The sequence below is a fragment of the Camarhynchus parvulus genome, chromosome 7 (genome assembly GCF_901933205.1).
Source record: "Camarhynchus parvulus chromosome 7, STF_HiC, whole genome shotgun sequence".
NCBI classification, from domain to species: Eukaryota; Metazoa; Chordata; class Aves; order Passeriformes; family Thraupidae; genus Camarhynchus; species Camarhynchus parvulus.
This window is the reverse complement of record NC_044577.1, coordinates 26,291,055-26,308,500: the sequence shown is the minus strand read 5'-3', so window position 1 is coordinate 26,308,500 and position 17,446 is coordinate 26,291,055. Positions and strand designations below refer to the sequence as shown.

The window sequence follows — 17,446 nt, the reverse complement described above, 5'->3', positions numbered from 1 at the left end:
CATGTTGCCAGGAGCAACCAACATGTTTTCTGATTGACAGACCTAATTCTACTGAGTTGGCAGATCCCAGACTCTCCCTGTGAGCTCTGATGCACTTTGACATATTGCGTGGGGAAATGTGGGTTGCCAAAGAGTTAAATATTTGCCAGTGCTTGTGGAGATTATAAAATATTTGCTAGTGTTTGTGGAGATGATAAAGCTCCAAAGCTACACTTGGTGTCTTTTTATCATTGCAAACAAGGCCACTACAGAGCATTTTTTTGAGCTCTTGGTGGTGGGGGGTTCAACAGGGCTAGATTTCTCCTGCTGATTACTGTGGCTTAAATTCAGGACAGAGTCACCAATTCTAGCTGGGTTACTCTGGTTTTACACTACTGTCATGGAATGTGGAGTCTGACCTATATTTGTGAAGGCTTTTAGTAGCTTTGTGTCTTGTCTGTCTATCTTGAGTTTTCTCCACTTAGTACCCATTTATGACTGGAGCTGTTTGACTAATAGCCAGAGGTTTCAGAAGGCTGGTTCAAATTCTGCTGTTTTGCTGGTATAAACCTGAAGCAATGCCACAGGAGCATTTTTGTCACTCTTGCCTGGATTTAATTAGGGATTTATAATTGAGACCAGGGGTATTTCTGTATCATTGCTGCCTTCAGTCTGAGTTGACTTACTGGCGTTACTCTGACTTACAGCTGTGCACACTTTGGCCCAGTGTTATTTGGGGACAGGCTTTGTGAAATGGGAGAAAGAAATGTGGAATGCACAACTGGAATCAATCTTGGCCCCCTGACAGCCCACTTGGAGAGAAGTGTAGAAAATCCATGGCCTGTCTCCTCCTCCCAGCAGGAGTGATGAGCTGAAGTTAGTGGCGTGGCAACAGCATGAATGTGGTATTAGAGGAGAATCAAATCCTTTATTTCCATCCTTACGAAAGTTTCCCCACTGCCTTTCTTCCAACAGTGCTCTCCCTGGCCAGATGTGCCTTATCAAATGAACAATGCTCCATCTCCAAGCTACAACAGCTCTCCCAACAGCTTCAACCTTGGAGATGGGTATGTAACAAATACATGCTTTATCTTTCCTCTTGATATGGTAGCCTTTGTGTGTCCATGCATTTCTTACCCTGCAAGATGATGTTAAGGACCTCCTCCCTTTCTGGCAAGGAGAAAGTATTTTCCAAAAGCCTTTAAGACCTTCCATCCAGGAATTCCCTGTAGTGCAGGGTACTGTTTGTACATGCACTGTTTATGTGGTTGGAAGGTGAGCATCGGAGGGCCTCATGCAACTCATGGTGAGAACACACCATGCCCTGTGCCACCAACCCCAGTATCTTCTCACAAGTGTGTAGAGGCTTTCAGCACCTCTTCAGAGTTGGTGTTTCTTCCTTAATTTCTGTCTTGAGGTAGTTTGGGGTGCTGAATTCCTAGGTGAATGACATGTAAAGAAATCCTGTTTGGGGCAAAACAGCCTGGGTTTTGAGATGCTGTTTCAGAACAAAGGACTAATGAAGGCATGTTTAATTCATTAAATAGCCATCATAATGAGACAGCTCTAGTGATTCTGAAATGCTGAAGATGATAACTGGTGTCCCTCAGTACTTATCAGTCCTCCATTGTGCATACTTCCCCTTAGGAATTTGGTATAGGCCTTTTTCTTTTGGTAGGACTCTGCCATCTTATTGCCTTCCCACACAACTTAATTACCATGTTGTATTAATCCATGTTGTATCACTAATTTTCAACGAATCCCGTCAGACCATGAAAAAGAACAAACACTGAAATTACAAAATTTTGTGTTAATAGAGAGATTTGCTGAGTATTTTTTCCTTTGGTAAAATCCCTGGTATGTTTAGGAGTCCTGTCTGTGTTTAGGAGAATTTAGTAGAAATGCGGTTTTGCATGATTTATGGCACTTGACTATGTTTAAGATAACACCAGGGTTGAATTATAAGGTCCTTTTTTCAATTTTTTAAAAGAATTATTATTTGACAGTAGATTTAGTTAGGATATTTCTGGCTCATAGAAATTTCAAATTCAGCCACCCTGTAGGTTACTATTTTCTTGCTTAGGTGATGTCACATTAGTGAGTCAACCATATGGAAAAGCTTGACTGCGGTCAGTAAACCTGAGTTTTTTCTCTCAGTTTTGAGGAGGACCTCAACTGACCAAAAAAAGATTCAGGTAGAGAGCTTTGTTTTGTTATTATTGTTCTTGTTCCAAATTTTGAACACCTTTTTAAAGATCTGATTGACAAAAAAAGTCAAGTTGGATGTAACAGACAAAAAAAGCCAAATTGGATGTAACTTGTGAAAGTTGAGTCAAATAGAGGAGGGGAAGAGGATGGACACTGCAATGTAAAATTTAAAATAATGTGTTTTTTTTCTCTTCCAACTTTATATAATTTCTTTTAGCAACAGTTCTCCAACCCACCAAATGGAGCTCCTGCCTCCCACCAATGATGTAAGTACTTGAGATCATGTTAATGTGGTGCTTTTCTCTTTTAGGACACTGGTGAACAGTTCATTTCAAGACCTTCTTATTCTTTTTGCAATGTAGCATCTCCTTCCTTCTGCTTCTATTCAAGATGCCCAGCAGTGGCTTCATCGTAATAGGTTCTCTCCATTCTGTAGACTCTTCTCAAGTTTTTCGGGTGAGTTTAAACAGTCCAGAGATATTCTGGTTTTTTTTCTCTTCTGTAAGTGCAGCTCATGTAGCATCTGCTGCTGGCCACGTTTGATGGGATCCTTGGTCTGATCCAGTGTGGTTGTTCTTTGGTTCTTAGATTAGTTACCATTTGTCAAAACAGTTTGTAGACTAAAAAATGAAGTGCAACTTCAAAGCAAGTCGAGGGCCTTGTGCAGTTGCCTTTGAACATCTCCAAAGCTGGAAATTCCGCAATCTCTTTTCAAATACTTATCTATTTTGAAAGTGAAAATGTTTCTTCTTACATCTAATCAGCGTTTTGTCTTCTGTCTGCTGCCTCCCATCCTGTCCATGTGCGCATTTAAGAAGCATCTGGCACTTTCACTGTGCCCTCCCATTCAATAGTTGTACACACCAGTAAGATGGTGGAAGGGGCAGTTGTTAGAGGTGTTGAAACCATGAGGAGACTCTCTCTGACTTGCAGCATGATGAAATAACTCAGTGAATGTGACAGTTACAGAAGACCAGGTCATTTAATGGCCAATGTGAAATATCTAGCTCATTTACGAGTTGGCTGGAATATTTTCCAATGCAGCACTGTTCTTTTGGCAGCTGCCAGCTTTCTGTTTCACAGTGATTGATTTAAAGTGCACACCTCTCTCAATTTGCAACTTCTCTGTATAAATCAATCTAGTTTAGTTTTGTGGATTCTCTGTGCCCTCTACCCCTGCCCTTTTCTGCTGCCCATACATCCTGTTTGGAAGCTGAGATTTGCTTAACTTCTGAAGAAAAATCAATTTGAAATATGTAGGTGCCGACTTACTGAAGATGTCCAAAGAAGATTTTGTTCAAATCTGTGGACCTGCTGATGGAATTCGGCTCTTTAATGCAATTAAAGGAAGGTTTGTACTATTTCCTTCCTATTTTTTTATGATCCTTTGATAATCTCAGTGTTAACTAGAAGGTAATCCTGAAGTTGTAGCATTTAGATTCCCTCTTAATACTTCAGAGAGGTTTTCTCAGGGACTGGAGATCACAATGATACTCAAATCCAAGCACAGCTCAGAAATGTTGCCAAAACAAAGCAGCATAATGTGGATCTCTAGTGGTTTATTTGCTACCAGCTGATAGCTTGCATCCATTTCATGAGATCCACAGCGTACAATATCCTATGCTGCTCATAAGTTCTACAGCTGAGCAGGATTTAAATCAGTAGAGGCAGGCATGATGAACTGCTTAGCAAGTGCTGTGAACTGTTTGTTGTTACCTGATCTTGAAAAGATTAAGATGCTCTGCATCACCTCCCAGGAGTCTCTTGCTGGACATCCTAGGCTGTCTAGTCACCAGCATCAAGACTATCCCTTAGTTTGTTACTTATGCATGGCCTGAATGATTCCATCTCTTACTGTTTGATAACTGACCTGGAACTATTTCAGATCTACTAAATAACTTACTACTGGTTTTGATTAATCCACAGAAATGTGAGGCCCAAGATGACAATTTATGTCTGTCAAGAACCAGAGCAAAACAGGTCCCATCTCCACCAAAAACGAGAAAATGGAGATGGCAGTCTTTGTGGTAAGTTCTTATGTATGGATTTTGTTAAACACTTACCTGGTGAGGATGCTGCTTTCTGCCTGAGCTCCTGTGCAGGACAGCTTGGTGTCCTTAGTGTTTGAAGGGATCCTGTTTATCCCAGTTTTGCTACTTTGGTTATGGTTTCACAGCTACAGATTCCAAATGGCACTGTCTGCCTGGGGGACAGACCCAGCTTACAAATTATCTGCAGAGTGCCACAGCAAAATCTCTATTCAGTTCTTAGTAAGGACAACAACATTAAAAAACACCCTTCCAACCTCAATTTTCTTTAGATTATGTCTTGTTTGAAAAAAATCAGGGAAGTGGAAGGTCGGTAGGTCTTAAAGTAATGTTATGATTCTTGAAAGTTCACAGCTTTTGGGAATTTTTCATCCCTCATGACACAATGTACAATCAAATTAGAACAAAGATTATCCTTAAATCTTGCATTTAGTAATAAACAGGCACAGCTTTCCTACCTGGTAGCTATAATTTGGATTAGATTTCTAAAACAATACTGTCATCCTTATATATTGTATGTTCGAGTTTGTGCCTATGGAATCAGTGAATGGTGTCTAATAAAATACTGCTTTTGTGTGACATAGCATGTGTTTTACTATTTGATTGAATTCTTTTTTTTAAACTTCAAAAATCAGTAAAAGAAGATTATCCAAAAATATAAGCAGCTTTATGAGAAGGCTGTTTTAGTGCCTCATGGTGCAAGTTGTAATTAGTCCCCATGTTTTCCTCTGGGTAGAAGTTGTGTGTGTTTTAATTGCCTGCTGCATAGGAATAGTGGGTATTTTTCAGCAAATTATTAAGCCAGATATTTGGGGGATGCCTTAAAATACTAATCTTGTTTATTCCATTTGAACCCTCATCTTAAACCCATTTGGTTGTTGATGCTGAGTGTGTTGGTGCCATCTGTATTTGCTGTTCTGTAGCTGCTTTCCACTTGTTGCAGTGTATCATGCAATCTTCTTAGAGGAGCTGACCACGCTGGAGTTGCTGGAGAAGATTGCAAACCTGTACAGCATTTCTCCGCAGCAGATCAACCGCATCTACCGGCAGGGACCCACGGGCATCCACGTCCTAGTGAGCAATGAGGTGAGGGGCTGAAGGGGCTGCAGCTTTGTCTGAGGTGGAACAGTTGTCTGACTTCTTGGAGTTAGAATGAACTTTCAAATTATGGAATGCATCTTCAAGCGAGAATTGTAAAGCCATTAATCCCAACAAGTCAAAGTAGCGAATCAGCATGCACAACACTGATTTTGGTGTGGTTTCAAGACCTTTGCTTTGTAAAAGATGTTTGGGTTTTTGGTTTTTTGGTTTTTTTTTTAAAGCAAAACAAAACAAAATTGGTCATTTACTGCGTTCTACCTGAAAAGAGGTTGTGGCAGTGTGGGGCTCTGTCTCTTCTCCCAAGTAACAAGTGTCAGGATGAGAGGAAATGGCCTCAAGTTGTACCAGGGAAAGTTTAGCTTGAGTATTAGGAAAAAATTGTTTATTGAAGGGGTTATCAAGCATTGGAACAGGCTGCTCAGGGAAGTGGTTGAGTTACCATCCCTGGGGGTGTTTAAAAGTCGTGTAGCTGTGGCACTTGGGGACATGGTTCAGAGTTGGGCTTGCTGGTGCCAGGTCAATGTTTGTGCATGGTGGTCTTAGAGGTTTTTTCCAGCCTAAATGGTTCTACGAATTTCTTTTAATTTTGGCTACTTACACACATGTTGAAGTGAGAATCTAAAGAACCTTAAAAATTAAGTAGGTAAGTTGCCCAAAGAAGGTAAGTTTGAAAATCTGTAGGGCAATTAGTTTTACATCTTGGCCCATGTTTCCAGGCACTGGGTCTGTCACTATATGCATACTATAATTCATGGACCTCTGATACGGTTTGTCTCCCATTATATGATGCCTTAATTTAGTCCATTCCATTAACTTACAGGTTAATAGTGAGTTGCCTTTCTTCCTCTTTTTCCTCTGCTAAATTACTTACTCATTCATGCACCAGAATCACTTAAGGAGCTTCATTTAAAGAAGCATTGTTAAAACAAATGAAGCAGAGCATAGGTCTCAACTGGAGCCTAAATGGAGGCTGTAATGCTTATTCCTGAAGTCTCCTTGCTATTCCAGCCTGATTAAATCTGAAACTTCAATGCTTTATGGATGCAAAGTGCTTGGAGGCAGCTCTTGGTAGGGGAATTGCATGAACCAGCCTGGGTATAAGGCTTTAAGTATTTGCTCAAGTCAATTATTAACAAATTCTATTGCTTTTCTAATATTTTTTTCTTGTTCTAGTACTATAGCGGCAAGAGTGCGGCACTCTGTGAATGTACTTCATGCATCATTAGGCAAAGACACACAAACTGGCCAGAGAAGCTTGATTTGAAGGAGTAGAGGCTGGATGTTAAATCCAAAAGAGTATAGGGAGATCAGTCTAAGTTGAAAAGGGTGTTTTGATGTGAGAAATTACAGATGAAAAATGCACTTCTTGAATGATACTCAGTAGCTAGGAGAAGGCTTTTTCACAAAACTGGATTTCATTAACTGATCAGAGGGGTTCAGGTCACTGTTTCCTTCTCTGGAATTGTGTCCAGCATTTGCTTCAACTGTGTGAGACACCTCCTGAAGGTAATTCACCTCCTCTGTCCCACATAACTACTCTAAGATGGGAGGAAGCTAAGGATGAATTGACTAAGGATGAATCTTAAATGGGCTTTTGATATTGCAGCTGAAATAATCTTTATCTCCTTATTTAAAGCTGTCGCTAGAATCTGCACCTCTTCTGAAAATCTAGTTGCTAGTTGACTCTCATGAATAGCTCAAATATCTTTAGGTTCTAGTCTTTCTTGCCATGATTTGTCTGCTTCTTACAACCGTTTCATTACAATTCTTGTTCCTTGACAAAATACAAACGGGTAAATGAATCCTGCAAGCACAGCATGTGTACTAATGTCTGATCAAAATAGCCAGATGGATGCTGCTGAGGTGGCTTTTCAGTAGCAATTCCTTTATTCAGCAGGGAGTCCATTTCTTGGGGTTTTCCATTCCCCAGGTATTCTCTAAATGCTGATGTAAGTTCAGCTGAGCTCCATAGTTCAGCTCAATATATAATTACCACTGTTGGATTTTAGGAAAGGGACTACCTTAATCCTGTCTAAACTAGTACAGCTTCACTGAAAGCAGCAAAGAGAGTGATCTTTAATAGAAGCATTGTAGTGGTACAGGAGCCTTCAGGATCAAGAGCTGCAAAGAGGATGGTAGAATGCTGGATAAGCTAGATCAGTTTCAGGCAAGCACATTTAGTGTGAGCTTCCCTTAAACACGCTAGCAACTGCAAGGACCTTAATTGATCAGTCATGTACGTTAATAACCTCATGGGCAGGGTTACTCAGGACTGTGCAGGACTAGACACCAAGTGCTGTTTGATACCTCTCCTCTAAGTCTATACTGGCTCTGAAAGAATTGTGAATTTAATTGCTAAAAATGTATTGTGTTGGCTTTTTTCTTCTGCCCTTCAGATGGTGCAAAACTTCCAAGACGAATCCTGTTTTGTTATCAGTACATTGAAAGGTGTGTATTGCTGCTGCTGTTACCTGTTACTCTAAAGATAATTCCTCCTTTCAATTGCACTAAACATTATCACAAACTCACTGCTGTTATCCTGAAAAGATAAGTAATCTAATCTAGTGTAAGTCAAGCTGTTGCCTACACTATGATAGACTGATCAATGCTTTACTCCCAGTTACACTGTTACAAAAATTCCATAAATCTATTGACACCACTGACATAAATGAGCAGGAAGCCTTCGAGTAAAATGATAAAATATGATAGTATGTAGGGGTTTTTTATGTAAATTATTTGACTTAGGTGTTCAACATTGGTTTTCATGAGTGGGTCGTGAAACAAGTGTATAAACTATTGCAAACTACCTAGAAAGAAAACTTGAAGATCTGTATCTCTCGTGTTTCTTAAAAGCAATGAAAATATGCTTTGCATTTCTTTGTTACAGCTGAAAGCAATGATGGCTACCACATCATTTTAAAATGACCGTGCTGCACAGAGAGACTTTAACGGCCTAAAACTTAGTGCCTCACTGAGATTGCTACAACCTAGACTGGAAACATGAAGAACCTTCTGGATAAATGCTCCTATGAACTAAGAATTACCAAACAGCTTAAGAAAAAACTTGCTTTTACAGATAGAAATTTTTGGTGGTGTGTGATTTTGGTGGGTTTGGTTTTTTTGTTTGTTTGGTTTGATTTTTGTTTTGGTTCTTTTGGTTTTTTTAAGCTGGAGCTGAGAACATCCTCAAAGCTTGTACATGTTTTTTCCTCCCTCCCTTCCTCTTCAGTCTTGAAAATTGTAGAGGTTTCTGCTTATTACTTAGAAACATCTGCCTTGTACTAAAGGGAAATGAAAGATAAACAAATCCCAATTCTCTTCACCCCTCATGTTCAGATGAATTTATTTACTTACAGTTCTGAGTGCTCTCTTGCTTTCAACACACACCCTGATGCTGATGGATGTGGACTCCCCAGGGTTCCCCTTGTACTCTGTGAGGTGGAAGGCGTGGGGCTACCTCCCAGAACAGATTGGGCAGTGCAGAGGATGGGTTTAGTGCCCAGCCTTCACCACAGTGTCAACTCTGGAAGCCCACACTTTGCTGTTCTGCACCTGCAGGTGTGCTCCTAGTCCAGAGACCCTGGTCCCTCCTGACAGACCTTCTGTAGTACCAATCTGGCAGAGCAGTTCTGAGGGGGTTCAAGGGAGGACAGACAACTTGTGGTGAGCAGTTCAGTACCATATTATTGTCTGTGGCTTAAGAGTAGGCTCCTTGAATGAAGCATGTGAAGGTTTTCTGAGGAACTGTTTTGAGCATTGGAAGCTCTAGTGCTCATGACAAATTCATACTATGGATTTATTCTACTCTACAAATTAGTGATTAACTGCTATCTTTACTGTAACTGGGAATTAGAAGTTATAATCTAAATGGATTTTCATCCTGTTACTGGAGTAAAACTGTTTTGATCAAGACCAAGTAACAGATCATCTTAGTTGCTGCTTCTTATATTCTTGCTCTTTCACCTTTGACCCCTGTTTCCCATATCTGTAACTATGATCAGCTCCACCCTCCCTTGGTCTTTTGGGACTCCATCCAGGCTGCATTAAGCTGAAAAGGTGGCTTCCACTGAAGTCAAAGGCAAATTGGATCACACCTTTTCTGCATGGATGAAACCATTTCACTTTTGACAGCTAATATGGCTGTTTCCCCAAACTGAGTGTCTATGCACCATCAAAATCTGATTCTTGAACATTTCATTTCATCCTGAACTGACATGGAAAGCTGAAATACCAAACGTTTTCCTGGAATGGAAATTTTTCAAAAAATGAGAAATTGTCAGCTGGAAAACACTGAATAAAATGTTCCAGCCTTTTGAGATGGAAACATTTAATTAAATCCATTTGGCCCTTAAAGCAGCATCAGTTTGAGCTACTGTTGCAGCCCTCAGAAATTGTCATTCAAGTGCCTTGTGCGCCATGTCTCCCTTGGGGCTGAGCTCTTTGGCTGAATTACAGATCCCATGATGCTCCTACCCTGGGTTAGTCAAACAGGGAATGCGTCATGAGGGCTGGAGAGGTGCCCAGGGAGAGAGGGGGCTGTGGAGCCCTTGAGTTACAGCTCCCAGCTGACACTGGAGGAATTCGGACAGACACGGACTGATATTTCTCTGACAAAAGTTATGTGTTTCAAGTGTTCCCAACAGAAATAAACAGCAAAATATTGAGAAAAGCAACATTTTTTTCATTAAAGCATCAAGTTTTGCGCAAAAAACCCCACCCATCTCCACTGATTTTTTTTTTTTTACACCGAAAATAATACTAGAATAGAAAACTTGTGTTACAATGGGAAAACCTTCAGCCAACTCAGCTAATTGAGCAGCAATGCCTCCTTAGGCACGATCTTGCTCAACTGACTGTCCTGGATGCTCCATGAATTGTAGGCATGCAAAAAGGGTGTCTAGGCTTTGGGATGTGGTGGTTCCCCCTTCTGAAATGAAGGAATTGAGGCTTCTTGGTTGAGAACCAAGCTGTGTTGGTGAGGAGCAGCTCCTGGCCATGGAATCCAGGTTGTGGCCACACACAACTGCCTTCTAAAACAGTGAATGAATTCCAGATGCCTCTCTGAGCAGGTGGGCCCAGTGTGCTCCTGTGCACCAGGAGCTGCTTGATTTATTTTCTAGAAGGTGCTTTGGAAGATGGATGTTGGCTGTGGTTTTTCATCCTGCTCTGTAATACTGGTCCAGTGCATGGTGTGGCTGTCATTGGCATGCAGCTCAGGTGAATCTCACCTTGTGGGAAGGGTTCTAAATAGACCTTGAAGCTGCCAGGAGTGTAGCCTGTATCATATATCCACTTGGATGTGATAGCCCTGTAACTGAGGGGACACAGCAATACTGATACAGTAGAGTGAAGAAAGGATAGAAGTGGCTTTGCTGCCAGAGTTAGGGACTGAGAACTGTTTGCTTGTTATAAAATGTCTAACTTCTTGATTCTTTTAAAAACCAACTCTTGCCTATAAGGAATTATATGCCAAAGTCCTCATTGTGTTTCAATAGCACTTGCTTGATGAATTTTGAACAAAAAGAAGTCTCTTAGGGCCTTCCTGTATTTAGATTTTTAAAAATAAATAAAACAAATAATTTGAGGATGAATTTGACAAAAGATCTTGGTCTCATGCTCTAAAAAGATATACCAGAGTAAACAATCCTATAGTCTATGTATATTTTCCTATGGGTTGGCTCTGTGTGAGCCTGTTGTAAAGCTGTATGGCTTAGGGGTGTGTGTAATACCTACCCTTATTTGACAGAGTAGTTCTAGTCCTTGTTTGACCTCTGTAGCCCCAACAGGAATTTGGAGGTTTGTGGTTAAGTAACATAAACATCCATGGAGACACAGCATGGCTGGTTTGGTGTCCAGGAGGCTGCTGAGTTACTTCAGCTTAGACTCACACACTGTCTTGAGTTGAAAGGGACCCTGAAGGGTCACAGAGTTCCATGCCCTGGTCCTTACAGGAGTGCCTAAAACTGATCTCTGTGACTGTGAGTGTCATCCAGAGCAGCCCAGGTTCTCCTTGAACTCAGGCAGGCTTGGTGCCATGGCCAGGGGCAAGGGAGGTCCTGGGCAGCCTGTCCCAGTGACCAACCACCCTCCCAGTGAACAGCCTTTCTCCAGTGTCCAGTCTGACCTTGCCCTGATTCAGCTTCACTCCCTTACCTCACTTTTGCTGCTGGTCACCAGAGAGGGGAGATCAGCACCTCCCCTCCCCTGCTGCCCTTGAGGAAAGTGCAGAGGGATAAAGAGAGAAAGACTTGTCTCACCTGTGTGTCAGGTAATCCTTGACTGGCCTTGGATCTGCCATCCCTGGAGGGACTTGTTTGACCTGTTTGTGGAAGTGACAGCCTGCCTCCAGAGGGAAACTTTTGTTTCCTCAAGAGTGGAGGAAGCACAAATGTTTAGTCTGGGATAGATATCTAAATTCTAGATAGACTAAAGGCAAGGGAGGTGAGTAGCTCCCACTCATCTAAATAGCATTTAGTTTTTTATTAAGTGCCTGTTACACTTATTTTTGCTCTTTTTTATTGTTGTTGCTTCTATTTCTTTCTTAAAAAAGTAAGAAAACCTACTCAAAGTGATTTAACTGGAACTTTTTACAGCTATATGTGAAATTTGTGCAGCAGAACTTTATAAGGACTGGGGCTTAGGATGACAGTGAGTAACACAGTTTCCCAAGCTGTCCAGCTCTTCAGTTGTGTGTATGATGACAGCCACTATGAGTAAAAGTGGGCTTGCTGGGGATGAAAAGGCAGAATCATTATGTGATGAATACCAATATGACTCTAGCCAGTACTGCAGAGTATAAACTTGCATTCTTGTCGGATCTGTACCGTCTGTTTGAAATTTCATAAATTGTGGCATTTTCTCTATCAACTGAGTAAATTGATAGAGATCAATTAATATGACTCTGGTGATGTCTGGAAAACTCTCAGTAATGCCCATGATACACAACTGCAGGGCAGGGAGAGGGCATATGATCTGGTGATAAAATCATGGCCATCTGATTGAAGTGGCAGGACTGGTGCTATTAAAATTAAAGCTCCTGTTCTTTCTGCTGGCCCTGCATGGTTAATTGGCTAAAGTAGAAATAATCATTCAATATGGAAAATACTGGAATTCTCATTGTCTTAGTGTGAAATTTAATGGGCTGAAGTTTCAAGACTCGGAGGTGGTAAAAGGATTCTTGCATTTGAGAAGCCCTGAATGGCACTCTCCTTATAATGTAACATATACATATATATGCATATATCTATACATATATATCCACATACATACTGTACTGTATCAACACATATTTGTGCTGAGTACACGTGTTCTTTGGCTTTAACTGGTACTCTGCTTTGTTTAGTTGCAGTTCAATGTAAAAGACTCTGGTTGATCAAGCTTCAAAACCCAGCCATTCCTTGGGTAGAAATGTAAAAGTCCATAGTAGCAACTAGGTGATTTGGACACGGTACACTTGGAGTGATGTAAGTTTGATGAATTTCTGTGATACAAATCCCAGGCCTTGGTGAAGATGAGCATATTCTTTCACTAACACTGCAGTTCTACATTGCAGCTTCTGAAAATTAGTTAGAGTAACAGAGAAATAGATTGCCCAATGCTTAGTGAACTAGTAAGGCTACTCCATAAGCAGAACAACCATACGATGACTTTTCCTAGCTCGGTGTTGTATTGCTTAAGCATTGGCTGTAATTCTATCATCTGGTGGATGACTCAAATAGGTTTTTTTGTCTCTTATCTGTTGGGATTTTCTTTACTTTTCAAAGAAATGCTTATATTCAGACTGTAGCTTCTCTTTCTCCTCCAGTTATGAAATGGTTTAACTTTATGCTAGTAATGGAAATATTTTCATTAGATTATAATCTCTTTGACAGCACAGGGTACTCAGAGTGGGGAGTGTTTGGCTTTGATCATCACTACTGTGGGTGAATATGAGAAGGCAGACTGGAGGTGTATCTAACATCCTTGGCTCTCTCTAACAAATGGTTAAGCTAGTGCCTAATTTTTTGTGCATTTTTGATTTGTATTTTTTTTCCCATTCCCTCAAAATTCTGCTCCCTGGTGGGGGATTCATTGGTGACCAGATGGTGTGCCCAACTTTTTAAAGTAGCCTGCTGTCCCGGTTTGCTTGGGGTGAGTGTTTATCTTTCAAAGGGGAGTTGCCACTCTTCACTGACAATGCAGCTGTTAGAGGCAGGCAGTGCTGGCCACGAAGTTGGCATGATGGGCAAGGGCGAGTGGAGGTGGGTCATTGGGAGGCTGAGGCATACCAGTTGTGAGTAAATACTGCCACACTCTTTGTCTTTTCCTTTGTTGGTTTTTGGGGTTTTTTGTACATGAATAAATAATAAAAAAAGCATATTTTGCACTGGCTCTTGTACTGTTGTGCAGAAGAAATCTGTATCTAGAATCTGTGCTCCAGTCAAAATGCAAATAAATCTGTTTGTAAGAAGCACGGGTTTGGTCTCTGGTTTATTTGGTGCGGTTGGGCACAGGAGCGCCTCGGCATCGGCTGCTGCTCAGCGTGCAGCTGTGAGGGGCTGGGCACCACCTCAGGGTGAGGGGGAGCAGAGGGTGCCAAGTGCTGGGCAGAGAACGTTGGCTGCAGCCAGATGTCCTGCAGCAGTTTCCTTGAGTTGGGCCTGCCTGCATTTCCCCACAGTGCAGTGACCAGCTCGTGTTTGATCCGGGTCACGGCACGAGGAGAAGCCTCGTCCCTGCAGGGGCTGTGACCGTGGGCATGTGCTTTACTGGGGGCACCAGCTGTGTCAGATGGCAGCTGGCTTTGGTCTTGCAGAAGGCACAGCCATTTCAGAGCCTGTCCTGGCTGACATCAGAGATGAGCAGAGTCCCTCCTCATGGCAATGCTCTGTCCCATTGAGCAGCTGTGAGACACATGCTGGCAGTGAGGCTTGGATTGTGGAGCATTCACAGTGGTTTGGCTGGAAGAACTCCAGTATCCTCTAAGGTTTAAACCATAGATCTAGTAACTTTACATAATCAGGAAATGAGCAGATGTTCAGTCATTTTCCAGTCAGAGAAGATGGAGCCCAGTTTGGAGATGGCATACTCTTCCAGCAGCCAACCTTCATGTCAAGGCAAAGTAGTGAGAATGGATGTACAACCAGTGTAAGGGTGCTCCTTAATCTGAATTGACCTCAAGCCATTTCAGCTCCTTTCCTTTGCTGAAGAAGTATTTGAATCTCAAAATTAGAAAACACAACTTGGGCCTTAGGTGTGAATAGCAGTTCATATGCAAAGTATAAGGGCACAGATAATGTTCCTAGGTAGAGGTTCAAGAGAATTTAATATCTTTTCCTACCACTGACTCAGGTGTCCCTGAGAAGAGGAAAGGGACTGTCTACCCCAATTTCTATTAGTTTAAAATTCCTCTGGAGGCAGAAGTCCAGCCATCTGAGGCCTGATACTATATTCAGCTGCTCCATGCATGGTGAGGCAGCACTGTGTGCCACAGGGCTCCTGGGTTCAACATAGCTTCAGTGCAGCTTCAAACCCACATCCAGGCAGCAACAGGGAATTTGGGTGGGTTGTTTCCTGAGGGCAGGATGCTGGTAGGCACTCCAGGGTCCAAGGCTGGCATCTGGGCTCTTCAGGGCTGGCTGGAGGGTGCTAAGTGTGGGGGGTCACTGGCAGCAAATGCTTGGTGCCTTGGTGGGTGTATGACCCCTGCCAGCTGCAGGGGCCATCCTGGGGCTCTTGGGAGCTGGAGGTGAATCCCTCCCTGATCCTGCAAAGTGGAGGTGCCAAGGGAGTGCCATGTGCATGGAGAGTTCCTGCCAAACTCCACACAAAACTATCCCTCTTCTTCTGTAAGCTTGACCCATGTGCTGGCAGGGGTTGGTCAATGCAGAAAGGAACACTAGGAAGGTTTTTACGTAATAAAAAGTGTTCAAGGACTGGGAAAGTGGTAATTCTGCACAATTTAATTTCTATGGGAAATGCATGTAAACAACCTCAGAGAAGATCCAGAAGTTAGCAGCAGCTATAGGCTTGGACAGGAATTGTTAAGAGCTTTTAATGAGTGAGGAGAAACAAGACTTAGGACTGGAGCTGTTTAGTCAAAGCACTGACATAGTATCATCTAAATCCTCAACGGGAAGTAAACATTTTAAAATTAATTTTCTAATTCCCAAAACAAGTCTTTCTAATTCCCAAAACTAGTCTTTCAGCTAGATTAGTCACAACCATGGAGCAGACAGGGAAATACCACCTGTCTCACTCCTTCTGTAAAAAGCTAAATGCTTCCAGGCATACCTGAGTAGAAAATATTTGATCCTGCAATAAATTAAATCGCTGAAGGTTTTTTTAGTATATTACAGCAGAGGCTGGTTGTCCTGATCGAACTGGAGTTTCAGACAAGTGTTGACTCCCCTTGCTCCCCAGGGATGTGTGGCCCAGGGAGGCAGGACTGTCTCATCCTGTCCCATCCTAAATCTTCTATTTTTGGCTGTGGCAAACAGTGCCACTATCCATTTTGCTGTCTAGAAAAGCCTCAGTTCTGATTTATCTGATATTAAGTAATAAGCAAGTATAATGCAGCTGGAAAAAAGTTTGATTAGCAAGTATCCAAACTTAGCTGAGCATATTAGTGCACTGAGAAATAGTTTTTCCAATGGTGAGAATTTAAATGCTGAAGACTTTGATGTAGAGAAGAGACGTGCTAGAAATATTATGTTGGATACACTTAAAAAAAAAAAGGCAATGCTGAGAGGAATTCCTCCTTGAAAATATTTTCAAAGCCATGTATATCCCAGAAGAAAGTTCCTGGATGGGTTGGCACCACTTTGGGAATTAAGATCTCCATGACATACCCTAATGGTTTAACCTGTGGTAGTAAAACAAGGGAAAAGTTAGGTAAGAAGGTGAACACATGACTCAGTGCAGGAAGGAAATCCTGGCTGAGGGTGCATGGCCAGAGCAAACCCAGCACAAAGGCTTGCAGGCCACATACATTGAGCCAAGGGTGCACAGCTGTCCTGAGGACAAAAACATTGGCCCAGACAAAATCATTCCAGAGCTGCCCACAGTTTTTTTTTTCCATCAGATTCACCTCATTTCACAGCAGTGCCTATGAGGCCACAACTCTTGTTCCTCCAGCAGCCATACTTATTTACTGTCACATGCATGGCTTGAAAGAAATGAAGACAGAAATGTATCCCCAAATGAAAACGTGGGGATAATTTTGGTTATTGTTGAAGTGATTACTGGGGGAAGAAAGGGAGAGACATTCTTTTTTTTCTAAAGCTTTGGCTCCCTTTTGGTTCTTCCAGCCCCTGCCAAAGGCTTTGCACTTTTCAATTCTCCAACAGTTGATTTTTTGATCTAGTTATGGTGATGGTTTGGTCACTGCTGGCCAGCTACGCAAGCAAAGTAATTGAGAAAACGAACCTTTGGATTCTTGGAGACTCCCACTTTAAAACAATGAAACAATTTTTTCTCTCTCATGAGCGTCACAAAGTGGTGTCAATCTGTCACCTTTCAGGTTCCCATGCCCACAGGTGATGACCCTGTGTCTCCTTCTGTGAAAATGTCCTTAAAATTATATTTTAGTGCAAAGCACCTGAGCCTCATTGGTGCAAAAAGCATGACCAAAAGCTCAAACTCAGACCCTGGGCCAAAGAGATGGATGAGTTTATCAGGACTTGGGGCTGTGGAGAAACACTAGCCTGGCAGTTGTTATAAAATTAAATTATTAGGACATTATAGCAATGTGAAACTCAGAAACCCCCAAACCACTGGACTCTTGGTACATTCCTGACCGGTGGCCACCACTCTTGGTTGGACAAATATGGGAATATGTGGGGAGGTGATTTCAGGTTTGAGAAGGGAATAAATATAAGACATATACATTAAAAAAAAAAAGAAATTACATTCTATACACCCACTAAGCACAGGAAGAATGGTAAGAATTTAAATACCACGGCAGCACTGTACCACATGTGTTTTGTCTGCAGTGTCTGATTTTTAACTTAATTCTTCCTGTGGAGATTTATAGCTGAAGTGTGGATCAGACATAAGGTAAAATATTTACAGGCCATTTTGATAGTCAGGAGTACAAGACACTAAGCCCCATCCCAACCAAGTGTCACAGC

At 41.8% G+C, this 17,446-nt stretch overlaps 1 protein-coding gene across 1 annotated transcript in view; it reads left to right on the top strand.

Annotated features, from left to right (window-relative positions):
- TFCP2L1 (transcription factor CP2 like 1) overlaps positions 1–10,712 on the top strand; it is a 32,528-nt gene extending 21,816 nt beyond the window's left edge. Inside the window, exons 8-15 of the mRNA XM_030952361.1 lie at positions 955–1,046; positions 2,405–2,453; positions 2,550–2,643; positions 3,448–3,538; positions 4,114–4,214; positions 5,179–5,321; positions 7,733–7,784; positions 8,224–10,712. Coding sequence (XP_030808221.1) covers positions 955–1,046; positions 2,405–2,453; positions 2,550–2,643; positions 3,448–3,538; positions 4,114–4,214; positions 5,179–5,321; positions 7,733–7,784; positions 8,224–8,261 — 660 coding nt within the window. The 3' untranslated portion in view covers positions 8,262–10,712. The remainder of the gene's footprint in view (positions 1–954; positions 1,047–2,404; positions 2,454–2,549; positions 2,644–3,447; positions 3,539–4,113; positions 4,215–5,178; positions 5,322–7,732; positions 7,785–8,223) is intronic.
- Positions 10,713–17,446: the final 6,734 nt, after the last annotated feature.